At 50.5% G+C, this 27,743-nt stretch overlaps 1 protein-coding gene across 2 annotated transcripts in view; it reads left to right on the top strand.

The window, feature by feature from the left end:
• CEP192 (centrosomal protein 192) overlaps positions 1 to 27,743 on the top strand; it is a 1,702,116-nt gene that overhangs the window by 1,154,965 nt on the left and 519,408 nt on the right. For both annotated transcript variants that reach the window (XM_069219927.1, XM_069219928.1), the window contains one exon: positions 23,535 to 23,713. In XM_069219927.1, coding sequence (XP_069076028.1) covers positions 23,535 to 23,713 — 179 coding nt within the window. The remainder of the gene's footprint in view (positions 1 to 23,534; positions 23,714 to 27,743) is intronic.

Raw genomic sequence — 27,743 nt, 5'->3', positions numbered from 1 at the left:
TTCATCCAAGTCTTCTGGACATTCAAGTAAGAAGAAGAAGTCGAAGAAGGCGGAACGTTCTTTGACTTCGCCCCGTAGCTCGCAAGACGTGACACGGGAAGAGTGTTAATGCTCTAGGCCTCTGTCTACGGAGCCTCAGTCTGGGTCTGCTCCACGCCTCCCCGAATTTCCAGGAGTCGTGCTACCCCTGCCAAACTTAGAGTTCTGTGAGGCCATGTTCCTCTGCACTTTCGGGCCCAGGGGAGTCAGTGTGGATTCCTCGGGGTCCAAGTCGGCGACTTTGGTCCCAACTCCGGAGAGTACTTCTGGATCTGCTTCCGGATCAGTACGGACGCCAGTCGTTCCAACGTGACTTTTCCCAGCATCGGGTCAGACGTCAACGCTCCCAGCTCTGATTGGGCCCACAACCGACGTTGGCCCTATACTTATTCCCGACGACCCTAGATGGAACTACATCGCTAGACGCCAATCCCGTTTTCCATGGGCTTTGCTGTGACCAGGGTTGATCCTGAACCCTATTGCTATGGGTATGGATGTGGGGATAGTGTAGAGGGGGTCGCTGGACCCTTTAGAAGACCAGCTTGACCCTGACATGGACTTGGTACAGGATTTATGTGATGCCAGTGGGTTGGACACCTCCCCTGACACTGGCTTGTTTGCTCCCCATACCGTGGCTACGGAGGAGGGAGCGTCATATTCTATGATGGTGAGAAGGGCTGCTGAGGTTTTGAACCTTGAGCTTCCTTCTGTGGAGGTCAGGCCTAATCTCCTGACCGAAGTGCTTAAACCTGGGGCTTCCAACTCTGAACCTGTTATCCACTTCAACGAAGCACTTTTAGACGTCTGGCTGGGGACCTGGTCCAAACCCAGCACAGAGGCTCCTGTGAACAGGGCGGTTCCTCGCCGCCAACTGCCTGCGCTAAATATCCCAAATTTCCTTACCCAACACCCTATTCCTGAGAGGCTTGTCATCTAGGATTCACCATCCTCTGGCGCATTCCGTACTGCTACCACGGACATGGAATCAAAAAGACTGGACAATTTGGGGAAGAAGATGCTTTCTTCTGCCAGTCTAGTGCAGCGGTCCATGAACACTGCATTCCTTTTGGGCCATTATTTCCATACTCTCTGGGATACGGTCGCTCAAGTGCTGCCTCAAGTTCCGGAAGAGGCCCGGAATGTTGTCTCCCAAGCCATGACTGATGGGAGAGACGCAGCCAAGTTCATGATAAGTTGTGGACTGGATACGACCGAGTCACTGGGCAGATTGGTTGTGTCGACCGTGGCATTGTGAGGCCATGCCTGGTTGATGACGTCTGGCTATTCGGGGGATGTCCAGCAATCTTTGATGGGCATGCCCTTTGAAGGCACTTGTCTCTTTGGAGATAAGGCAGTCTCAGCGCTGGAGTGCTTTAAGGATTCCCGGGCTAAGGCTCACCCCCCTCAGTCCGCCTCCCACTCTTTTCGTGGCTACGGAAGGGGCACCCAACCACATTCATTTCCACCAGGCTACCGACCCACGCATGCTGTACAGCACCTGCGCGGACGCGGGATCCAATGAGCTTGTGGATCAGGGAGTCAGCGGGCCGCCCAGTCCACGCCCGCCCCCTCCTCTGCCTCAAAACATTCCTAGTCCGTTGGGACATCCGGGACCAGTTGTCGGCAGGATATCCACTGGGAATCCATTACCACAGACAGGTGGGTTTTACAGATGCTACTCCCTCCCCTTCGAGACTTCTCCAGCCATGCCACCATCATTTGATCATCTATCAGAGGATCATTTGGCACTTCTCTGCGAGGAGGTCAAGACTCTCCTGGCCAAGGGAGCCTTAGAAAAGGTCCTTGTGCCAGAAGTAGGTTGGGGTTGCTATTCCTGCTACTTTCTGATGGCCAAAAAGGACAAGGGCTTTCACCCTATCCTAGGCCTCCGGTCCCTCGATCTCTTCCTCAAGAAGAAGTTCAAGATGTTAACCCTAGCTCAGGTCCTTTCTGCCCTGGAGACTCGATGGTAGCGTTGGACTTGCAGGACGCCTACTTCTATATTCTTGTCCTGTCGGCCCACAGACGTTACATACGATTCGTGGTAGGTCACAAGCACTTTCAGTTCACCATGCTCCCCTTTGGCCTGACCAGCGCCCGTCGGGTGTTCAAGAAAGTGATGGTAGTGGTTGCAGCTCATCTGCACAGGTAAGGGTTTGCAGTCTTCCCCTACCTCGAGGACTGGCTGTTGAAGGTGGACACACCCCTGAAAGTCATCTCCCGCCTCCAGACTACGGCGAACCTCTTTCATTCACTGGGATTCACTATAAACTTGCCGAAGTCACACCTGACTCAGACGCTCCCTTTTATCGGAGCTGTTCTGGACAGTTTCGGGCTTATCCTCCCAAAAAGCAAGTCCAGGATAGTCGGGCTATGATACTGATGTTTCAGCCTTTGTCCTGGATTTCGGTGAGAATGACTTAGGCTGCTGGGCCTCATGGCTTCCTGCATCCTGCTGGTCCAACATGCCAGATGTCATATGCGGGCTCTGCAGCGAGACCTGAAGTTCCAGTGGGTGCAGCATCAGGGGAATCTCTCCGACATGGTTCATATCTCGGCTCGAACTGTGAAAGACCTGCAGTGGTGGCTTTCCAATCCAGATTGTGTCAACGGCAGATCCCTCTCCCTTCCCCAACCAGATCTCACAGTATTGACAGATGCATCACTCCTGGGAAGGGGAGGCCACATGGGAGAGGTGGAGATCTGAGGCCTCTGGTCTCCGGCGGAATCCGGGCTCCACATCACCCTTTTGGAGCTCCGGCCGATCCGACTTGCATTGAAAGCATTCCTTCCCTCACTCAAAGGGAAAGTGGTGCAGGTGTTCACCCACAACACCACTGCCATGTGCTACTGCAACAAGCAGGGCGTAGTGGGGTCGTAGACCCTTTGTCAAGAGGCTCTACACCTCTTAACATGGCTGGAACGCCAGGACATTTCCCTGGTGGTTCAACATCTGGCGGGCTCTCTGAATGTCAGTGCAGACAAACTCAGCCGTTGATGCAGTATCAATCACGAATGTCATCTCCATCCGGAGGTGGCGCAAGGTCTCTTTCAGAAGTGGGGAGAACTTTGGTTAGATCTGTCCGCCTCCGCAAAGGAACACGCAATGTCAGCTGTTTTGCGCGTTGGAGTTTCCAAGGCCGCACTCACTCACCCATGCTTTTCGTCACGAGTGGAACTCAGGCCTCCTGTACACCTTTGCGCCAGTACCAGTTCTCCCCAAAGTTCTGAAGATCAGGCAAGACAGGGCCCAAGTAATCTTGGTGGCTCCGGACTGGGCACAAAGAGTCTGGTATCGCGAGCTATTGAGCATGACCATCGATCCTCCGATCAGACTGCCCCTTCAGGAGGATCTTCTGTTGCAGCAGCAGGGAATGGTCATCCACCCAAACCTGTCCAGTCTCTGCCTCCTTACATGGAGTTTGAGCCGCAACAGTTGATTGGCTTTTGACCTTACACCCAAAGTCTGTAATGTCATCTTGGCAGCCAGGCATCCCTCCACCAAAACGGTATACGCCTGTTGTTGGAAGAAGTTTGTGGCATAGTGTATCAACAAATCTGTTGATCCCCTCTCTGCAATTCTCTGAGGTTCTCCTCTTTACTCTCTCTCTTGCCCAGCAGGGCTGTGCTCTGGGCACCCTCAAGGGATATTTGTCTGCCATCTCTGCCTTCTTAAGGCTACCAGACCAACCTTCTCTTTTCAAATCTCCCATTGTTGGGAGTTTTCTTAAAGGCCTCACTCATATGTTCCCTCCCATCCTGTTCATCATGCCCCAGTGGGATTTGAACTTGGTCCTCACATACCTCATCTGAGCCCCTTTCGAGCCCCTCCACAACTGTCCTCCACAGAGCTTGATCCTTAAAAAAGCTTTTTTGATTGCCATCACCTCGCTTGCAGAGTGAGTGAGCTTCAGGCTCTTTCTTCGAAGCCACCATTCCTAGCCGTGCATCCTGACAAAGTGGTGCTTCGTACCAGGGCTTCCTTTCAACCCAAAGTGGTAAGGCCTTTTCACGTAGGCCAATCTATCACCTTGCCTACTTTTTACGCACCCCCCACATCTCTCACATGAGGAGGAGAGACTCCACCATTTGGATCCAGAAGGAGCATTGTCATTCTACCTAGATCATACCAAAGATTTCCGGGTGGACGATCAACTCTTTGAGGATAATGTGGGTGCGATGAAAGGGAAGGTGGTGCAGAACAGGACTTTCTGATGGATACAACTACCTGTGGATTCCTCACCTGATGAATACTCCCATGGCGCCAGCATTTGACGGAAATCTTCTTACTAGTCTCTGCACGTCGACGAGGACGTCACTCTAGCCCACGCGACGCCGTCTGACGTCATACAGGCAATAAGAAGTCCTCACCGACGTGCCGATGACAGTTCCCTTTTTTCCGTGCATTCGAAACGGTTATCTTCGAGGGAGTTACTGTTACCTTCGTGGTTACAGTGTATTGTCTGCTGCGTAGTCTTCTCTGCGGTAACAATGTCTCAGAGGAAGTCGGGTTTCAAGCCCTGTCGAGAGTGTGGGGGCAAGATGTCAGTTACAGATCCTCACTCCGACTGTCTATGGTGTTTGAGCTCCGACCACGACGTCTCGACTTGCGATTCATGTCAACACATGAATCCGAAGGCCCTCAAAGAGCGCGAGGCCAAGTTATTCATGGCAAAGTCAAAGAAGAAGGAGAAACATCATAAGAAGTCTTCTTCGCCAAGGTCTCACCGGCGTCATCGAGACTCACGGCGCCGTAGAGACTCACGACGTCACTCCAGCAAGGAGTCTCGTTCGAGGTCACCTTCGGCTCGGCGTCGGAGGACTTGGGAGGTCAGCCCCACGGTCACGCCGCATCCATCGACGCCGTTGCCCTCTCCGGCGTCACCGGCTTCACCTGGTCAGGCGTCAGTGATTGAGGTGGTGCAGCCTCTTGTGTTTTCTCCGGCGTCGCAGACGTCGAGGCCGGCGTCGGGGTCGCCCTCGATCCAGGCACCCCAGTATCCGGCTTTTCCCACTCCTGGAGCCGATAGTACCGCGTTTCTTAATGCGATGTATGCCATCTTTCAGCAGATGGCTCCAGGAGCTGCTCCGGCTGGTCCTTCGGGGCCCTTGGCCTTTTCGTTGGGTGATCCTGCGCCTCTTCGGCCGGCACCCTTTATGCCCTTTCTCCCTTTTGGGAATGTGGGCTCGGCGCCGGTGCCGGCGTCGGTGGCCGCTCCGGTGGCTTCGGATGTTTCGGCCCCGGAGGTTGCCCCTCCGTCGAAGTCAGGATTTTGCCCTGTGACTCTGGTTGGTCCATCGGCTCCAAGACCTCGTCCTCCGGCTCCTGCCTCGGCGCCGAAGCTGCCTGTGGCGCCGGACGCGGCGTCAGATGCTTCTGGAGATCGGCGCCGTTCTTCGACGTCGGCGGAGGCCATGTCGACTCCGCGTATCGAGGAGAGACTTCATTCGAGGAGGCGTGCTCTCCGTCTTTTAGAAGAGCAAGAGTACCAGCGAGTCCTAGAGGAGGGAGAGATTGAGGACTCTGGAGACGGACTGCATGGTCTGGATACAGCCAGTGGGCTGGACACTTCCCCTGAGTGGGACCTTTCATCTCCAGGGGAATATACGGAGGAGGCTGCTTCCTTTCATGCTGTGGTGAGGAAGGCAGCGAGCTTTTTGGACCTGCCTTTGTCGGTGGCAGAGGCAAAGCAGAATTTGCTGACAGAGGTATTGCATCCGGCCTCTGCTGCAGCTGAGCCTCTCTTGCCATTTAATGAGGCTTTGCTGGATCCGGTGTTGGAGGTGTGGAAGAAGCCGGTGTCTTCCTCGGCCGTTCATAGGGCTGTGGCCAGGAGGTATCGAGCTGCACCATCTGACCCTGGCTTTCTCTCTAGACACCCTACGCCGGAGAGCTTGGTGGTGCAAGCCTCCTGTTCCTCAAAGTCAGCGCCTGGTTCCTTCCCGACGGTGCCTGGAGACAGAGACTCCAAGAAACTGGATGCGCAGTCCAAGAAAATATTTTCGTCATGCAGTTTGGCGTTGAAGGCCACCAACGCCACGTGCATTCTGGGGAGGTACATCCATGCGCTGATGGATGATATTTCGTCTTCATTCACGGAGCTTCCCCAGGGTCTTTTGGATGTGGTCTCGGACGCCCAGGCTGCCGCGACCCAGATTATCCAGTCTGGGCTGGACACGACCGACTCGGTGGCCAGGGCGATGGGCACGGCTGTGGTGGCAAGAAGACAGGCCTGGCTCCGAAACTCAGGGTTCTCTGCGGATGTGCAGTCGACCCTGCTGGACCTCCCGTTTGATGGGGACAGACTGTTTGGAGCCAAGGCAGATTCAGCCTTGGAACGATTTAAGGAGAGCAGAGCCACAGCCAAATCGTTAGGACTGCAAGCTCCTTCTTCCTCTGCCTCTTCTAGAATTTTCAGGAGGTTTCGGGGATTTGGGCGTGGCTCTTATTCCTCTTCCTTTCGGGGGAGGTTCCAGCAACCCGCCTCTTCCCTCCCCTATAGGTCATTTAGAGGGAGGGGGAGGGGTGGGGTCCGTACCAGAGGAGCCTCTCAACAGCACTCTGCCTCTTCCTCGTCCTCTGGAGGGGTGCAGCAGGGGAAGCAGCCTTAGGCTTCCACCGTTTCCCACTCACTCCTCTCCTGTAGGGGGAAGATTACAGCGTTTTCTCCACAAGTGGAAGTCTATCACAACGGACACTTGGGTTCTCGGCATTGTGGGAAAAGGCTACGCCCTTCCCTTTCGGGAGTTCCCGCCCCTCATCCCGCCCCGCCCATCTTATTGTTCAGAAGAACACCTCCTGTTGCTAGAACAGGAGGTTCAAGTCCTCCTTTCAAAGGGCGCGGTAGAGTTGGTCCCAGAGCAGGAAAAGGGTCGAGGTTGTTACTCAAGATACTTCCTGATTCCCAAAAAGGATGGTCAGTTGAGACCAATCCTGGATCTGAGGATCTTGAATTGGTTCCTCAAACAGGAAAAGTTCAAGATGCTGACCCTAGCACAGGTGCTTTTGGCGTTGAACAAGGAAGATTGGATGGTGTCTGTCGACTTGCAGGATGCTTACTTTCATATCCCGATACTCAAGTCGCACAGGAAGTATCTCCGGTTTGTGGTAGGGTCGCAGCACTATCAGTTTGCGGTCCTCCCGTTTGGTCTTACTTCAGCACCTCGAGTCTTCACAAAGGTGATGTCAGTGGTTGCGGCGGAGCTCAGAAGGAAGGGGATAGCAGTATTCCCTTACTTGGACGACTGGTTGATCAAAGCCAAGTCCCCGGAGCTTGTGTCGCATCATCTGCAGTCAACAACCCAGTTGTTGTTCGACCTGGGCTTTTCGGTGAACGTGCCCAAATCTCACCTGGAGCCCTCTCAGCGCCTCCTGTTCATAGGGGCAGTACTGGATACAACATTGAGTCGAGCCTTTCCTCCGCCTCAGCGGATTCAAGATATTCAGGAATTGGTTCCAATGTTTCGAAATGGAGCGGTAGTTCCAGTCCTCAAGGTCCTTCGTCTGCTCGGTCTGTTCGCCTCCTGCATTCTGTTGGTCACGCATGCTCGCTGGCACATGAGGGCTCTTCAGTGGTGCCTCCGAAGGCAGTGGTCTCAACACAAGGGAGATTTAGAAGGTACTGTCAAGATCTCCAGAGATGCTGCTGTGGAATTGAAGTGGTGGATTGCGGGCAACAATCTTTCACAGGGGAAGCCGTTCGCGCAGTCGCCACCAGTGGCCACGGTAATAACGGATGCCTCCACCCTAGGATGGGGAGCTCATCTGGGGGATCTGGAGATCAAAGGGCTTTGGTCTCCAGAGGAACAGGTGTTTCATATCAATCTGTTGGAGTTACGGGCTGTACGTTTGGCTCTCAAGGCCTTCCTCCCATCCCTTCGTGGTCAGTCGGTACAGGTCCTGACGGACAATACTACCACGATGTGGTACATAAACAAACAGGGAGGAGTAGGGTCGTACCTTCTCTGCAGAGAAGCTCTTCGGCTATGGTCCTGGGCAAAGGACCATCAGATTTGCTTGGTGGCAAATCATCTGGCCGGGGTCTTGAATGTACGTGCGGACAGTCTCAGTCGCCAATTCTCGGCAGACCACGAGTGGCGTCTCCATCCAGATCAAGTCTGTTTAATCTTCCAGATGTGGGGGTTTCCTCGGATAGATCTGTTTGCCACTCGGGAGAACGCGCATTGCCCGTTATTCTGCAGCCTCCAGTATCCGATGCAGGGAGCGTTGGGGGACGCGTTTCAGATAACCTGGTGCGACCAGTTGCTTTACGCGTTTCCCCCCATACCCTTGATTCCTCGAGTGTTGAGGAAAATTCGCCAAGACCGGGCCCAAGTCATCTTAATAGCTCCGGATTGGCCAAGGAGGGTATGGTACTCCGACCTTCTCCAACTCTCACTGTGCCCTCCGCTCCGTCTCCCTCTCAGGGCAGACCTCCTCTCGCAGTCGCAGGGGCAGGTTTTACACCCCAACCTCCAGAGTCTGCACCTACATGCTTGGAGATTGAACGGGGCAACCTGAGTTCCTTCTCTCTCCCGCCTGATGTAGTGGATGTTATCTTAGCGGCCAGGCGACACTCCACTAAATCTATCTACGCTAATAGGTGGTCTAAATTTGTTATGTGGTGTGGAGAGAGACAGATTGATCCCTTACATGCTCATCTGTCACATGTTTTGTCTTTTGCACTGTCTCTAGCGCAGAAAGGTTGTGCAGTAGCTACCATTAAGGGTTATTCGTCGGCCTTGTCAGCCTTCATTTGTCTTCCAGACCAACCATCGTTATTTAAATCCCCTATTGTTCTCAGATTCTTGTAAGGTCTTCTGAATCAATATCCTCCAAAACCATTCGTTATGCCTCAATGGGATTTGTCCTTGGTCCTGACTTTCCTTATGGGGTCCCCTTTTGAGCCTATGCATTCTTGCCCCTTAAGGTATTTGGTTATTAAAACAGTATTCCTGGTAGCTATAACATCTGCAAGGAGAGTGAGTGAGTTGCAGGCCTTATCGGTTAAACCCCCTTATATAACGTTTTATGGGGATAAGGTGGTGTTGAGGACCAAGGCTGCTTTCCTTCCGAAGGTTGTTTCACCCTTCCATTTGGCTCAGACAATCACTTTGTCCACGTTTTATCCTCCGCCTCATCCTTCAAAGGAGGAAGAAAGACTACATCGCCTGGACCCAAAAAGGGCGTTGAGCTTCTATATCGACAGAATGAAGGATATCAGGCTGGAGGATCAGCTGTTTGTCGGATACGTGGGCAAGAGGAGAGGAAAGGCAGTCCACAAGAGAACACTCTCCAGGTGGGTTGTTCTTTGCATTAAAATCTGTTACTCTTTGGCAAAGAAGGATCCGCCTGAGGGCATTAGAGCTCACTCCACCAGAGCTAAGTCGGCCTCTTCGGCCTTGGCCAGGGGTGTTCCTGTGGTCGACATCTGCAAGGCCGCAACTTGGTCGTCCCTTCACACTTTTGTGAAACATTACTGTTTGGACTCTGAGGTCAGAAGGGACGGTCATTTTGCACGGTCAGTGCTGCAGGATTTCTTGGTTTGACCATTTAGGCACCCACCGCCGGGCGTGGTACTGCTTTGGGACTCTATTCATCAGGTGAGGAATCCACAGGTAGTTGTATCCATCAGAAGAACGAGTTACTTACCTTCGGTAACGACTTTTCTGGTGGATACATTAGCTACCTGTGGATTCCTCACGGTCCCACCCGCCTCCCCGTTGCCTTTTTGGTCTCTCCAAGCAATCCTTGAGTGTGCTCCTTTTGGTCTTCAAAGTTGCAATACATTTTGCATGTATGATATTTGTATATATGTGTATATTTATATATAAATCTATATATATATTGGGTATATACATGATTCGTATGTATAAATATATTTATTTGTTTAAAAAAAAAAAAAAAAAAAAAAAGGTTATATTAAATCTACAGCTATTTTATTGCAATGTTGTCTGATTTACAATATTAAGAGATGTTGCTTTGCTCTTTCATTGCATTGGGTTATTATTATTCTCATGCACGTAAAAAATGTTGGTACTGTCATCGGCACGTCGGCGAGGACTTCTTATTGCCTGTATGACGTCAGACGGCGTCGCGTGGGCTAGAGTGACGTCCTCGTCGACGTGCAGAGACTAGTAAGAAGATTTCCGTCAAATGCTGGCGCCATGGGAGTATTCATCAGGTGAGGAATCCACAGGTAGCTAATGTATCCACCAGAAAAGTCGTTACCGAAGGTAAGTAACTCGTTCATCTCGCGATTGGTTGGCGTCTGCATCAAGATGTGCTACGCTTTGGTGGAAAAGCAACCCCCTGAGGGTTTGCACAGTCATTCAACCAGAGTAACTGATGCCACAGCGTTAGCACGCAGAGTTCCTGTCCTGGATATCTGCCAGTCCGCAACGTGGGTGTCCTGTCATACGTTCACCAAGCATTACTGCCTGGACAGTCAGGTCCGCAGGGACGGCTATTTTGGCTGTTCGGTCCTGCAGGACTTTTTGCTGTGATATTAGTTTGCAGCCCGCTACCGGGGATAGTATTGCTCGGGTAATTCAAAGGTAAGGAATCTGCAACTAGAAGTCTCTATCAGATGTACAAGTTAATTACCTTTGGTAGCGCTGTATCTCGTAGAGACATAGTCTAGTTGCAGATTCCTTACCGACCCGCCCATCCTCCCTGCACTGCAAATTAATTTCTACGGACAGGTACTTCCCTTTAAGGTCCCTAGTTGTGGTGCACCATTCTCAGTGTTTTTCATGGCTCCCCGCTACTGGCGTGGAAAGTCGTGAAAAGAAACTGACGTCAGCACTCCAGGTTGGTGCCTATATATAATCGCGACATCATCACAGAGACCACAATGCCAATGATGCCCGCAGAGTCGACCAATGCCACTTAAAGTCGCGCAGGGTTACTGCTTGAGGAAGAAATCTCTGGATCCAGTCAGATGCCTGGGGAAATTCTAAAGTAAGGAATTTGCAACTAGAATATGTCTCTACCAGATATATTGTTACCAAAGGTACGTAACTTGTACATCAGTTCTGCAGGTTTGACTACTTTGACCGTTTAGTCCTGCAGGGCTTCCTAGTATGCTCTTGGTTCACAGAGGCACCTCTGGGGATGGTATTGCTTGGGTATCTATTCTAAGGTAAGGAGTCTGCAACTAGAAGTCTAAATCAGATGAACAAGTTACTTACCTTTTGTAAACTAATTATCTGGTAGAGACATATGCTAGTTGATGATTCCTTACCGTCTCATGCGTCCTCCCTGCTCTGCAAACTGATTTCTAGGGACAGGGACTTTCCTTTCAGGTAGGGACAGGGACTTCCCTTTCAGGGCCTTAGTTCTGGTGCACCAGTCTGTGTTGCGAATGACTCCTCGCTTATGGTGTGTAAATTTGTGAAAAGAAACTGATGTCAGCAAGCCAGGGTTGTGCCTATATACGAGTGTGATGTCATCACGGAAACCACGATGCCAGCGGAGGAGGCTGAGTCGTCCAACGCCACCTGACTGTGCACATGGGTACTCCTCGAAAATAAATCTCCTGATCCAGTCTAACTCCTGGGGGAAATTCTAAGGTAAGGAATCTGCAACTAGACTATGGGGGTCATTTTGACCCTGGCGGTCACCACCGACCACCGGAGCACCGCCAACAGGCTGGCGGTGCTCCCTCGAGCATTCTGACCGCGGCGGTTCAGCTGCGGTCAGAAACGGAAAGTTGGCGGTCTCCCGCCGACTTTCCGCTGCTCGGGAGAATCCTCCATGGCGGCAGAGCGCGCTCCGCCGCCATGGGGATTCTGACACCCCCTACCGCCATCCTGTTCCTGGCATGCCAATGGCATGGGCACTGCAGGGGCCCCCGTAAGAGGGCCCCGCAACTGCACCCGTCGCACCTTCCCACTACGCCGGCTCCATTCGGAGCCGGCGTCCTCGTGGGAAGGTAGATTTGCCCTGGGCTGGCGGGCGGCCTTTTGGCGGCCGCCCGCCAGCCCAGGGCAAATCTCAAAATACCCTCAGCGGTCTTGCGACCGCGGAGCGGTATTTTGTCGGGGGAAGACTAGCGGGCGGCCTCCGCCGCCCATCAGTCTCAGAATCACCCCCTATGTCTCTGCCAGATAATTTGTTACCGAAGGTGAATAACTTGTTCTACTCAGTCGATACAAGCTGCCTCTTGGACCACTACAAACTTGTTTTCTGGGATGCAGCTGGTGCTTCGAGGATTTAAGTGTATCTTTAGCAGAAACCGTATAGGACGGCTGATATGCAGCAGAATTTAAGGTCTGGCCTTGACACAACTGACTGCTCCCGTCGGGCAATGGGCACGAGTCTGGTGCTTAGATGCTCTGTGTGGAAAAAGAATAAGCTTCTCAACAATGTCCAGGCATCTTTAATGGGCATTCAGTTTAATGGCACTCACCTCTTTGGTAAGAAAGCTGATTCAGCTCTGGAAAGCTTTAAGGAAATTCATGCCACAACGCATTCCCTGGGGCTTTTTGCCCCTCCCAGGCAATTTCGTAAATAGTATTGCCCCTTTCTTGGTTATTCTAGACGTTTTTAATGCCACCAATACCAGACCCCATAGTCAGCTATTTGGTGGCCAAGGCTGCAGTTCACAGGAACCTTGTTCAGGAGCTATGTGCTGCTCAGTGTCCTCCTCAGCAACCACACAACCCCCTTAGTGTGCCCTTTTCAACACACCTAACCTGTAGGAGGCAGACTGAGCGATTTCTTCCCAGGGTAGCAAGACATAATTTCAGATGATTGTGTCCTCCAAATTGCCAAGTGGTGCTACGTGCTACAGTTTATTTCTACCAAGCTGAACCTTCGACCCCAATCAGTGGAGGAGCACTTGTCCTTTTTTAGTTTTTAGTGCAGGGTTTATTGGCTCAAAGGTCTGAAGACAGGTGTAGGAAGCTGCCTGGTGTGTGGTGGACACTGAGAGGAGGCCTCTTTTTGCATGGTTAGCTCCCACTTTTTGCCTGATGTTGATGTGTCCTAGAAGTTGGTAGTGCCCAGGGCCCCTGCTAACCAGGTTCCCTGGGCCAGAGCTCTTTCCCTAAATCTGTTGTGATTCTTGGCACAATTGCGTACACTCTTACATATCACTGTAAGACCCTAGTAAATGGGTACCCAGGGCAGGAAATAATATGAGTAGGCCCCTGAGGGCAATTGCACAGATTGTGCCACCCTCTAGGGCCCTGCACCCAGCACTGCCAGTGCAGGCTGAGTGTACTGGGGCAAACCTAAAAAGGCAAACTCAACATGGCACTCACCATGTGCGCCCTGTCCCACCTACACTGCATGTGATATGGGTAAGTCACCCCTCTGGTGAGCCTTAGAGCCCTAAGGCAGGGTGCACCATACTACATGGTAGGGCATAGTTGCATGAGCAATATGCCCCGCCTGTGTCCTTGCCAAACATGGGACATAGTGAGTGAACAGAACAGCCATTGTAAGTGCATGTACTGGGCAATGGTCAAACATGAGTTCCCCAGCTACATGATAGCCATCCTGCAACCTAAGTTGTTTGGTATCAAACAGCCCAGGAGGATAAATCCAAACTGGTACCATATTGGATTTAATGTCAAAAGTACCAAGGGGTCACCTTAGAGGTGCCCCCTGCAAAAGCTAACCTAACTGGCATGGTTGCTGAATGGTCCTATCCAGCATGTCATCTCTAGCCACCAATATACAAACTTGGGGGAGAGCCATGGCTCTCTGGTTTGTAAAACAAAGCCCTTACTGGGTGGAGGAGCTATTACCCCCTCCCTTAGGAATGTGCACTCTTCTGGCGGTGAGCTTCAAAGGGCTATCCCCCATTGTCAACCCCCTTTTTGTCTGGAACAAAGGCAGGAAACCACACAAAGGGTAGGGAGAGGTGTCTCACTGAGCATGCACCACCCCTAGGGGCTTGCAGGCGAAGTGGACCCCCCATTTCATTTTCCTTCGTGTTGGATGGCAGGAAAATATCCAGTGAGGTTTAAGGAAGTGACCCTTCCCACAGGAAGTGGTCACTGTTATGGGTGTAGCCACCCAAGGGTTGGTGTTTCATCGGACACGTCCAGGTTCCCCCTAAAACACCCACTAAATTCAGTATTTAGTTGGCTCCCTATATACCAAGAAATTAGATTCAGCTGGAAGGAAGGAAAACAGCACGAAAGAACCCGGCAGGACGAGAACAGAGGACCTGCTGCACCAGAAGAAACTCCAAGACCCCTGTTTGCTGCACCAGAGTCCTGACAATCGCTGCTGCAGAGGAGCTAACCACTTGACTGACCTCAAAAGACCTGAGGACCTCCAGGATATGCAGATAGCCCGAGATCTCCCTTCTGAGTGGAGGCACCACTCAAGAAACTAAAGGAACCTACAAGGAACCAGCAAACTGGTGAGGGTCACTTCACCGACCCGACGATATCTCTGTAATTGGAAGTCTCAGCTGGACCCGAGGACACACCGAAAGCTCGGGTGACCTGCAGGTGTGCCAACTTTGGTGGCACAGCGCCCTTCCATGGCTGAGTTGTGCCAATACTCCAGGTACTGGTCACTGCACGTCGGACAATCCCAAAAACAGGTCACCCATAGCTGCAACTGCACCAGGTGGAAGCCCCAGTCGAGGGACTTGAGTGACACCCTGGACTTCCCACCAGAGCGCCCACGAGATCCTGCAAGGCCCACCTAAGACTTACCTCCAGCTCCAAAGGGTCCCTTTGTGCACAGCATTAAAGTCCTTCAAATCGCCCTGCATCCAGCCGGCCTGATCCCTGCATCACGGGATCTCCTGTGTGCCCCAGGTCCCCAGCCCGTTGTGACCCAAGGCACCACAGTTAAATCTGCAAACCAGCCCCTTTTCCCAAGTGGCCCCTCCAAGTAACCCTGTGCCAAGAGGCTTTCCAACGCTGCTCCCGCCAGAACCGGGAGCCACCTGAGGCTCTCAAGTCAAGCTGGCACAGTATGGCCACCGATTACTTGGACCACCTTGCAAAAGAAGAGACTGGTAAATCAACTGTGCGTTTTTTTATTTTTATTTTTTATTATTATTATTATTATTATTTTTAATGCCTTGTTAAAAGTGACTGCCTATTGATTTCTATGGTGCGTACTTTCACACAGACAGACTGACCTTATTAAAACTTTGAAAAGTCATATCTCAAAAAGGACTTAACGTATCTTAAAGATCTTGGTCTTAAAATGTATATTAAAGTCTGAAGTATTGTTATAAATTCTGGTCTCAAGTTATTCTTTGAGTGTGTGTGGTGCATGATTTCATTTGTGAGTACAGCAAATACTTAGCACATCTCCTGGATTAGCCTTACTGCTCGACCAGCTACCTTAAAAATTGGAGCATTAGGTGGTCTAATTTTTGCCTCTGGAAACCAGCGTGTGGATGCCTGGACCCCCTGCACAGTGTGCCTAGTTTTGCACACTACATAGAAAGCCAGCCTCCTACAGACACCTATGATGTTGGGACCTTTATACCAGGTCCAGGCAACCCCTATTAGTGAATGTAGGAAGCCAGGGCTCTCTAGAGGTAGCTTTGGATGACATGCAAACCTTATGCAATACCACAATAGTCACACAACAGCTTATCACACATGAAAGGAACCACACAGTGTTACAAAAATAAATGTTCTTTATTACAGTAACAGTACACTAGATTACTTACAGGCAGTCTTCTCTCTCCCCCTCCCCCCCACCCCCAACTGGAGGTAGGTAGGTACAAACTCCATGTGTATATATACAATAGCAATCAGAAATTAGCCGAGAAACAACAAGCATTGGCAAGAATTATAGGAAATTGTGAGGGCCCTAGGGGAGATCCAAACCATATACTAAAATTGTGGAATGCAAAGTGAAGTCCCCCACCCAAGGATATGGAGTCCTTAGAGGGGAAGCTGGAAGAACCAGGGACCCCCACTGGTGAGTACCTGAGTGGTGACCAGGAGAGGAGAGGTAAATACCTGGTCTTCCCAGGAACTAAGAGGAGGACTCAGAAAATGTATTGTGCAATAACAGGATGAGACCAGAGGGAACCAAAAGTGGATCCTGGAAAAAGAGGACCTGCAAAAGATGGGGACAGAGTCCAGTCCACAATGTATTGGCCAGTCTGGGCAGGAGCCACTACTCGTCCTACTGTGGATTGAAGAACCGGATCGGCGTGGTAAGAACATGAGCTTTGGAGCCCAGGAGCTGAAGAGGAGTCCATGGAGAGGTGCAGATAGTGTCCCACGCTGGTCGTCAGGTTGCAGATGGTCATTGGTTAGGAGAACCACCAACAAGCCTTGGTAAATGCAAGAAGAGGCAAAAATAAGAGTTGCAAGTCTGAAGGGGACCAGTAAGGTCCAGGGGACTCGACTCTTGGAGGGAGAGCCAGAAGAAGCAGTTGCAGTCCCCACAGGTAACCCACTGGCAGCAAGCACAGTAAGTTACAGTGAGGCCAAGTCAGCACACCTGGTGAGGACTCCCATCTCGCTGAAGCAGCAAAGACAACTGTTATTGGCAGGATGAAGTACTGGAGACCAGGGCTACTCTGGGCCTGAAGATCCCTTGGAGCAGTAGACAACAAGCCTTGGTAGATGCAGGAGTTGCAGTGCACAGGGGTTATGTCTTGCAAGGAGAGGCAAGGGTTTACAGTTTCCCAAGTTGGGCAGAGAGGAACAAGGGGACCACTCCAAACCACCACCTGTGATGCAGGATCCATGCAGTTCTAGAGGAGAGAAGATCCACGTGGCCGGATGTCGTTGCCGTAGGTGCCTGCAGTTGCAGGGGAGTGGCTCCTTCACTCCAAAGGAGGTTCCTTCTTCCTTCTTGGTGCAGGCTGAAATCTTGCTGACTCCAGATGATGCACAGCCGTGGAAATGTTGCAGTTGATGGAAGGAGCCGGAAAAAAATGTTGCAAGGTGAGAGTCTCGGAAGTTGCAGTCTTGTCGGTTCCTGATGAGTCCAGGTGGGGTTTCAGTGGCCATAAGTAGAAGTAAACAATGCAGAGGTGTCCTGGTGGAGTCTTGGACGTCGGGACCCACCCGCAAGGGAGTCCCTAAATAGCCCTATAAGGGGGTTTGGTCCCCTTGCACAGTGACCACCTATCAGGAGGCGGCTCTAACGTCACCTGCTAAGTTGGCCACTCAGATGCTCCCAGGGGCCTTTGCATATCTTGGTTTTAAGATGGCAGAATTAAGTGGCCACCTGGAGGAGCTCTGGGCACCCCCTCCCCCCTTGGGTGATGGACAGGACGGTTGTCACTCCCCTTTCCTTTGTCCAGTTTGGCGCCAGAGCAGGGACCGTGGATCCCTGAGCTAGTGCAAACCGGTGTATGCAAGGAGGGCACCAAATGTGCCCTTCAAAGCAATCCAGTGGCTTGGGGAGGCTACCCCTCCCAAACCTTTTAACACCTATTTCCAAGGAAGAGAGGGTGTTGTCCCCCCCCCCCCCCTCACAGAAAATCTTTAGTTCTGCCTTCCCCTGCCTTAGCTAGTCAAGTAGCGGTAGGGCAGAAACCTGTCTGAAGGGTGGCAGCAGCACAAGCTGCCCGGAAAATCCTAGAAGACTGGCAGGAGTAATCTTGGGGGGGGTCCTCTATGGAGGCCCAAGAGTGCATGGAATCATGCAACCAATACTGGCATTAGTATTGTGGTATGATTCCGACATGTGTGATACCAAACATGCCCAGTGAACGCAGTCTAAGCACACTGATAGCAGGCAAAAAGTGGGAGTAACCATGCCATGTACTTTCTTACAACAGGGTTCCGGCCTCGGAATTAGGAACTGTGTGGTACCCCAGCTAGTTCCTTGTGGCAAAGGACAGAGGCCTTAGGGGGTCATTACGACCATGGCGGGAGGCGGAGAACCCGGCAGTAAGACCGCCAACAGGCTGGCGGTCTCACCTTGTGGAATTATGACCATGGCGGCTACCGCCATGGTCATCCGCCGGTTCTCCGTTCCGCCCGCCAGGGCGGAGACGACCGCTGGGCTGGAGACCTGGGTCTCCAGCCCGGGGCCGTCACTATACCGCCGGCGGTATTTGGACCCGGCTTACTGCCGTGGATTTCCAGCGGTTTGACCCGCCATGAAATCCATGGCGGTAAGCACTATCAGTGCCAGGGAATTCCTTCCCTGTCACTAATAGGGGTCTCCCTCACCCCCACCCCGACTCCCTCCCCTACACCCCTCACCACCCCTGCCACCCCACAAAGGTGGCAGGGCTCCCCACCCCACCCCGACCCCCAACTTCACATAACTCTCACACACACAACACGCATGCAGGCACCACCAACACACACGCACACACCCCGACATACATGGCAACATCCACACACACAGTCAGACATGCACACCCACATTGAAACATACACGCACACATCCATACAGACATACCCACAGACATACACGCACTCATTCCCAAACATGCATCACCCCCACAAGCATACACGCACTCATACACCCCCTCTACATACTCAGACGCACACCTCCATGCACGCACACAACACACAGCACCCCCCTGCCCCCCTCCCCTAACGTACGATCGACTTACCTGGTCCGTCGATCCTCCGGGAGGGGACGGGAGCCATGGGGGCAGCTCCGCCGACACCACACCGCCAACAGAACACTGCCACAGCGAATCACAGGACGTGATTCGCTGTGGCGGTGTTCTGTTGGTGTGGCGGTAGCCGTGGAGCAACCTCCACTTCTCCGCCTCCCGCCAGTATGGCTGTTGGCGGCTCTCCGTCTGTAAAGGGACGAAGAGCTGCCGACGGTCATAATAGGCCAAGTGGCAAACCGCCTGCACTGGCGGTCTTCCGCACAGCGGTCCCTCGGTGGTCTTGAAAAAAGACCACCGAGGTCAAAATGACCCCCTATGTCCTATTTTAGATCTTCACCCTCTAAGCGCCTTGCTGTGGAATGGCAAATTCTAGATGCTTACATTTACTAGATTCTGTTTGCCCTGGATCCTGTATTGGAGCATTGGACCTACAGGACCACTATTTCCATTTTTCATCCAGGAGGGCCCACGGGTGTCATCTGTGGTTCACAGTAGGCCAGGAGCATCTTCACTTTGCAGTTCTCCTCTTTGGCCTTACTAGTGTCCCTCAGATGTTAACAAAAATGATGGCTGTGGTCACAGCACACCTTGATGTTTGGTGTACCAGTCTTCCCTTACTTTAAAGACTGACGACTGAAAGATCGCTCGCCCCAGGCAGTCGTAGAGCACTTTTAAGTTAGTGTGAACCTCCTAATATTGTTGGGTTCACTAGCCACTTAGCTTAGTCACACCTAACTCTTTTGCAGACGTCACTGTTCACTGGAACTTCTCTGGATACGGTGCAGCTTCATGCCTTCACCCAGGGCAGAGAGTTCATGATATTCATACTACGATCCCTATCTTTCAGCCTCTGTCTCGTATCTTAGTGAGGATGCCGTTGAGATTGCTGGGAGTATTGACTTCCTGCATCCTGCTAGTCAACCACACATGGTGGCTTAGATTGGAGTCTAGGAGTCTTGTATGCCTTCTGTAGGAAGCTGGCTCTGTGTATATATGTAGGGTTCTTAACTCTGCCATCCCTAAATGGAGGTAAGGAGTGAGGTTGAGTTCCATCACTATTTCCTCTGAGCTGCTCATTATGCTACTAAAGTTGGGATTACTTTTTAGAAACTAAAACTTACTTCTAGTAACTAAATCCGAACTTGTACAAAACATTTGAACTTAAAAAAGAGATGCTAAAAGGGACTTAACTAAGTTTCTAAAGGCAATTTTGGAATTTAGTTGTGTGATCAGGTATTGGCTGAGTAGTCCAGCAAATGCAAAGTCGTAGACCCCACAGCTGATCCCCCAGTGTAGGAAGCTGGCTCTGTATATACTATATCAAAATGAGATAGTGTGCACAGAGTCCAGGGGTTCCCCAAAGGCTTGACTGGGGCAATAATAGATAACACTAATGCTCTATTTGTGGTAGTGTGGTTGAGTAGGTAGGCTTATCAGAGGGTAGTGTTAAGCATTTGTTGTACACACACAAGCAATAGGAGGAGCACACACTTAATGACCTAACTCCAGATCAATAGGATTTTATATAGAAAAATGTTTTGTTAATTTATTTCTAGAACCAAAAGATTGTTTGCAGTTAAGTACATATAATGTTAGGTACTTTGCATAGTTATACTTAGAACTTCAAATGAAATCAACAATGTATACAGTTTTCATTAAAATGGCAAAAAGCTATTTTAAAAGTAAATTTTCAATAGTTCCTGTGGGAAGAAAAGATTGAACAGTGGTACAGGTAAGTACACGACTTACAGTTCTTATCTCCGGGTTTTAGGTAGTCTGTTGTTGGGTGTTCAAGTTAACCCCAAACACCCACCACCAGCAACACCGGGCCGGTCGGGTGCAGAGGTCAAAGAGGAACCAAATCAAAGTTGGCTCCTCATGGAGACGGGGCAGTACTCGGGTCTTGGTCAGCCAGCAGGTAAGTACCCGGGACTCAGAGGGCAGACCAGGGAGGTTTAGAAGAGCACTGGAGGGGTCCCAAGTAGGCACCAAACACACCCTCAGCAGCCCGGAGCGGCCGGGTGCAAACAGGATGTCAAGTTTCAAATGTAGATCAATTGGGTCAGTTAGAGTCTGCTGGTGCGGTCCGGTGGGAGTGGAGGGTCTAGGGTACACCACTGGTTGGACAGGGCAGAGGGCCGCCTGCTGGTTGATGCTGCACCGGGGCTCAGGTTCTCAGAGGCCTGGGTGGCTGTGGGTGCAGTGTGTCCTTTAGTCGTTGTATAACTTTGTCTGGAGCTCACGGTCAGGGGGGTCCTCTGATTCTCTCTGCAGGTGTCGTCGTGGGGGCTTGGAGGGGTCAACCCGTGGTGGGCTCTTGTTCCCAATCGCCTGGGGACCCTTTCTTGCTGAGTGGACCATCTGGGGACGGGATGTGGGCGTCCGGTGCACAGGGGTCAGGACTCAAGCATCCGGAGTGAGGAGGGAGTCCTTAGTTGAAAGTTTCTTTGGGACAGAGTCGCTGTCCTTGGGAGTTCTTGGTCCTTTTGGGTGCAAGGCATTCCTCTGAAGTTTGCGGAGGTCACTGGGCCCGCTGGATGTCTCGCAGGTCTTGTAGCAGGTTCTTTGAAGCAGGAGACATGCCGGTAGGGCTGGGGCCAAAGCAGTTGTCGTCTTCCTTGTCTGCTGGGGCTTTCAGCTTAGCAGTCCTTCATTGTAGGTCACCAGGAATCTGCTGAGTTGTGTTCAGGGAGGTCCTTAAATTCTAGATTTAGGGGCGTGTTAGGGTCAGGGGACAGTAGCCAATGGCTATTGTCTCTGAGGGTGGCTACACCCTCCTTGTGCCGACTCCCTTTGGGGGGAGGGGCCACTCTCCTATCCCTATTGGTCCCTGTCCTCCAAACCAAGATGGAGGAATCTGCATGGAGGGGGTCACCTCAGCTCTGGACACTTTAGGGGTGGTCATGGCTGGGGTTTTGTACTCCTCCCTGTTTTCTCTAATTTTCCCGCCGGACTTGCTCCCTAAAGTGGGGCTTTGACAGTGGGGTGGGCATCTCCATTAGCTGGAGTGCCCTGGGGCACTGTAATCCTAGGCTTGAACCTTTGAGGCTCACTGCCAGGTGTTATAGTTCCTGCAGTGGGAGTTGTGAAGCACCTCCACCCAGGACAGGCTTCGTTTCTGACCACAGAATGCAGAAAGGCACTGTCCCCATGTGGTCAGAAACTCGTCTGAAGGTGGCAGGCTGGCACAGACCTGTCAGTCCTGCACTAGCAGTTGGGCTAGCATACAGGGGGCATCTCCAGGAAGCCCTCTGTGTGCACTTTTCAGTAAGTCCCAAACTGGCACCAGTGTGGGTTTATTGTGCTGAGAAGTTTGATATCAAACTACCCTGTATTCAGTGAAGCCATTAAGGTGCTGTGGAGTTCGTAATGACAAACTCCCAGACCATATACTCTTTGTGGCTACCCTTCACTTACAATGTCTAAGAATGGACTTGGACACTGTAGGAGCATATTGCTCATGCAGCTATGCCCTCACCTGTGGTATAGTACACCCTGCCTTAGGGCTGCAAGGCCTGAAGGAGGGGTGACTTACATATGCCACAGTGGTTTTTGGGCATTTGCACCATGAGAGGGGTGCCATGTCGACTTTGTCTTTTTCTCCCCACCAGCTGACACAAGCTGCAAGGCAGTGTGCATGTGCTGATTGAGGGGTCCCCAGGGTGGCATAATACATGCTGCAGCCCTTGGAGACCTTCACTGACCACAGTGCCCTTGGTACCATGAGTAACTTTTACTAGGGACTTAACTGTGGGCCAGGGCTGTGCTAATTGTGGGAACAAAGGTACAGTTTTAGGGAAAGAACACTGGTGCTGGGGTCTGGTTAGCAGGGTCCCAGCACACTTTCAATCAAAGTTGGCATCAACACTAGGCAAGAAGTGGGGGGGTAACCATGCCAACAGTGGCATTTTCCTACACTTTCCCACCTCCACTGTTTTTGGCTAGAATTCTGAAGAAGCTGAAGACCAACCAGGCCAAAGTCAACCTTGGGCAATGGATTGGGCCAGGAGGGTGAGGTATCCAGAACTTAACGACATGAGCATCTGTCCTTCGATCAAGCTGCTGATTCAGGGCAATCTACTGTCACAGCAACAGGGCAGGGTCCTGCACTCAGGCGTTCGCACTCTGCACCTCCAAGCATGGAGATTCAGCAGTAGGAACTAATCTCATTAGATCTTCCTCTTGAAGTCTTTGATTATATTCTGGCATCCAGGGGACCATCTCTGAAATCTGTCTACACCGGGTTTTGGGACATGTTTGTGGCTTGGTACGGCATGCATCAGATTGGCCAGTTAAAAGCTAAGCTATCTAAAGTGGTGTTTGTTTTGTTGTTGGCCCAACAAGGACTTGAGTTGGGTACTGTTAAAGAATATTTGCTGCCTCTTTTGAATTTGTCGAGGTTGTCTGACCAACCTTCTTTGTTTCAGTTACCTGTTGTGATATGAGCTCTTAGTGGTCTGCAACATATACTTCCTCGAAAAGCTCTTTGGGATGCTTTAGTGGTATTTGAATTTGGTTTTCGCTTTTGAATATTCTCCCCGTTTGAACCAATGCACAGCTGTGTCTCTTAACCCTAAAACTGGTCTTTCTCGTCTTGATAATGTAAACTTGTTGCATAAGTAAGCTCTAGACACACTCGTTCCAAATGCCTTACATAACATTATTTCCATGCTAACTGATGTTGAAATATAGCGCTATTTCTGGGCCCAGTCTGACACATGAGGAATATTCACATTCTGAGTAATCTGGTATCTCTAGGAGGAAGAGTGTCACGGAAGGTAAGTAATTTTTAAGTTTAATGTACACAAGGCTCCGTTGACACCAGCAGTATTATGAACCCTTTTCATGATATTGTTGTTAATGGTATTTGTCAAAGTAGCTGTCATGATTTAATGAGTTTGTAGGTTTTTTGTGTGAAAAGTGTTATCCATTAAGACAATTTTCATATTCCTGCCTTTTCAGTATGTCCAGAAATCCTGACAGGAGCATCGCCAATACATCTTTGGATGTTCTTCCAGTAAAAGGACCTCAGGGTCCACCTTTATCTTTACCTGTTGCTGAGCAAGTACAGCAAGCAGTAGATTCAGAAGTAGAATGGACGGTTTACCCCGAAAATCTAAATTTGAATGCCCTATCTAACAGTAAGTGCTTTTCATGTTTGTTTCCATTTGCCTTTTCTGTTCTGTGAAAGTGTGCCAGTTTTGAAGGACCTTTTGGCTACCTGCCCCTGACAGAACACTCCTTGTCCTCAACATGCTCTAAACACTTTCTACATCTTCCACTTAAAAATATGTTTTTAAAATTCTATCTTCAATTGTGCATTTCATCTGTAAAAATTAAATTGCTTTCTTCACATTTGTTTGTATTTAAAGAGAAGTGTTTGACTAGGAAGCTTGTGTTTGCACCTGTGGATTGTATACCCCCCCAATTATTTCTATATATATATATGGCATGTGTAGCTGCAGATACACATGCTTTGCACATCCCGCCATCTAGTGTTGGGCTCGGAGTGTTACAAGTTGTTTTTCTTCGAAGAAGTCTTTTCGAGTCACGAGATCGAGGGTCTCCTCCCCTTTCGGCTCCATTGCGCATGGGCGTCAACTCCATCTTAGATTGTTTTCTTTCCGCCATCGGGTTTGGACGTGTTCCTTTTCGCTCTGCGTTTCGGTTCGGAAAGATAGTTAGAATCTCGGAAAATTCGACGGTATTGTTTGCGTTCGGTATCGGGTTAGTTACAACAGATCTTCACTGAATTTTGAAGAGCTCCAGTGGCCCTGAGGGGTTTTCAATCCCCCGTCGGGGCCTGGTCAGCCCGACCACGTGTCTCTTCAAGGCTAATGGAACAAACCCCATTCCGCTTCTGCCCCAAATGTCACAACAAGTATCCTTATACAGATCAGCATCTGGTCTGTAATTTGTGTTTGTCTCCAGAACACAAAGAAGATACTTGTGAAGCCTGCCGAGCGTTTCGGTCGAGGAAGACATTAAGAGACCGAAGAGCAAGAAGACTACAGATGGCGTCGACGCCGACAGGACAAAAACACTTGGAGGAGGAAGAAGAAACCTTCTCCATCGAGGATTCGGACTTGGACGAGGTCGATCCCGAACAGACGCCGAAAACCGTGAGTAAGACGTCAACACACAAAACTCATGGAAAAACCACTAAAGCCCAGGGGACGCCACCGCCAGCAGGCCATGGCTTAACCCGAAAAATAGGTGACCGATCATCGGCACCGAAAAAGGGCATGCATGTGTCGAAGACATCCGACTCCGGTCGAGATACCGGCACAGAGCAGACTCGACCCCGAGACACCAGGTCAGAGCAAGTTCGGCACCGAGAGACCGGAACGCCAAAAATTAAAAAGTGGCGTCGGAGCCGAAAAAGTTTCAATTCCGAAACATCCGGCCTCGGAACCGAAAACAGGTTCCTACACAGAGGAACAGGGACTGTCCTCTCAAATGCAAGGACATAGGTTCGGACAAGAACTAGAGTCAATGGAGCCAGACTACACTCAGAAAAGGCTCCACATCCAAAAGGACACAGGGAAGATAAGTACTCTTCCCCCAATTAGGATGAAAAGAAGACTTGCCTTTCAAGAAAAAGACAAGCAGCCACAGGCAAAGGTGGCAAGACAAGTAACACCGCCACCATCTCCACCACACTCAACGCACACATCACCGGTAGCCACTCCACCACTGATGCAGTCCCCAACTCATACTGGAATGAGTCAGGATGATCCAGACGCATGGGATCTTTATGATGCGGCAGTATCAGATAACAGCCCAGACTGTTATCCAGCGAGACCGTCGCCACCCGAGGACAGTACAGCCTACACACAGGTGGTGTCAAGAGCAGCGGCGTTTCATAATGTCACCCTGCATGCAGAGCCTATTGAGGATGACTTTTTATTTAACACACTATCCTCCACACATAGCCAATACCAAAGTCTCCCTATGCTACCTGGAATGCTAAAACACTCTAAACAGGTGTTTCAGGAGCCTTTGAAGGGCAGGGCTATAACTCCAAGGTGGAGAAGAAATACAAGCTACCGCCAACAGACCCTGTATACATAACGCAGCAATTAACACCAGACTCTGTGGTAGTAGGGGCAGCTCGCAAGAGAGCGAACTCACACACCTCGGGAGACGCACCACCTCCAGACAAGGAGAGTCGCAAGTTCGACGCTGCGGGGAAGAGAGTTGCAGCACAAACGGCCAACCAATGGCGCATTGCCAACTCACAGGCATTGCTGGCGAGATATGATAGGGCTCATTGGGACCAAATGCAACATTTCATTGAACACTTACCCAAAGAGTTCCAAAAAAGGGCACAACAGGTGGTGGTGGAAGGACAGAGTATCTCGAACAATCAGATACGCTCGGCAATGGATGCAGCAGATACAGCTGCTAGGACAGTAAATACAGCAGTGACCATAAGGAGACACGCATGGCTGCGTACATCAGGATTCAAGCCGGAAATACAACAAGCCGTGCTGAATATGCCATTTAACGGACAGCAGCTGTTTGCGCCGGAGGTGGACACTGCTATCGAAAAACTTAAAAAGGACACTGATACAGCCAAAGCCATGGGCGCACTCTACTCCCCACAGAGCAGAGGCACATTTCGTAAAACACAGTTTCGATGGGGGTTTCGAGGACAAAGCACAGAACCCTCAACCTCACAAACAAGGCCCACTTATCAGAGCCAATATCAGCGGGGAAGTTTTCGGGGACAATATAGAGGGGGCCAATTCCAAAAGAGTAGAGGGAAGTTCCAAAGTCCCAAAACTCCTTAAAACAAGCAGTGACTTCCACGTCACAAATCCCCAACACATAACACCTGTGGGGGGAAGACTAACCAAGTTCTACAAACATTGGGAGGAAATAACAACAGACACTTGAGTACTAGCAATTATCCAGCATGGTTATTGCATAGAATTTCTCCAATTTCCTCCAAATGTCCCACCGAAAACACACAATATGTCAAAACAACACATGGATCTTCTAGAACTAGAAATCCAAGCGTTGTTACAAAAAGATGCAATAGAACTGGTACCAATTCATCAGAGAGGAACAGGAGTTTACTCGCTGTACTTTCTCATACCCAAAAAGGACAAAACTCTAAGACCTATATTAGATCTCAGAACATTAAATACCTACATCAAATCAGATCACTTTCACATGGTGACATTACAGGACGTAATCCCATTGCTCAAACAACAAGACTACATGACAACACTAGACCTAAAGGATGCATACTTCCATATACCAGTACATCCTTCACACAGAAAGTACTTAAGGTTTGTATTCCAAGGGGTACATTACCAATTCAAAGTGTTGCCATTCGGGATAACAACTGCGCCAAGAGTTTTTACAAAATGCCTGGCAGTAGTGGCTGCACATATCAGGAGGCAGCAAATACATGTGTTCCCGTACCTAGACGATTGGTTAATCAAAACCAACACGCAAGAACGGTGTTCACAACACACAAAGTATGTCATAGAAACCCTCCATAAACTAGGTTTCTCACTCAACTACACAAAGTCACACCTTCAGCCGTGTCAAACACAGCAATACTTAGGAGCAACAATCAACACAACAAAAGGGATTGCCACTCCAAGTCCACAAAGGGTACAGGCATTTCACAATGTAATACAGGCCATGTATCCAAAACAGAAAATACAAGTCAAGATGGTGATGAAACTACTAGGCATGATGTCCTCATGCATAGCCATTGTCCCAAACGCAAGGTTGCACATGCGGCCCTTACAACAGTGCTTAGCATCACAATGGTCACAGGCACAGGGTCAACTTCTAGATCTAGTGTTGATAAACCGCCAAACATACACCTCGCTTCAATGGTGGAACAATATAAATGTAAACCAAGGGCGGCCTTTCCAAGACCCAGTGCCTCAATACGTAATAACGACAGATGCCTCCATGATAGGTTGGGGAGCACACCTCAATCAACACAGCATCCAAGGACAATGGGACACTCAGCAGAGACAGTTCCACATAAATCACTTAGAACTACTGGCAGTATTTCTAGCGTTGAAGGCATTTCAACCCATAATAAGCCACAAACACATTCTTGTCAAAACAGACAACATGACGACGATGTATTATCTGAACAAACAGGGAGGAACACACTCCACACAGTTGTGTCTCCTT

This window comes from Pleurodeles waltl, chromosome 2_2 (genome assembly GCF_031143425.1).
Source record: "Pleurodeles waltl isolate 20211129_DDA chromosome 2_2, aPleWal1.hap1.20221129, whole genome shotgun sequence".
Lineage (NCBI taxonomy): Eukaryota > Metazoa > Chordata > Amphibia > Caudata > Salamandridae > Pleurodeles > Pleurodeles waltl.
Note: the sequence above shows the minus strand (reverse complement) of the source record. Positions and strands in the feature narration are given on the sequence as shown.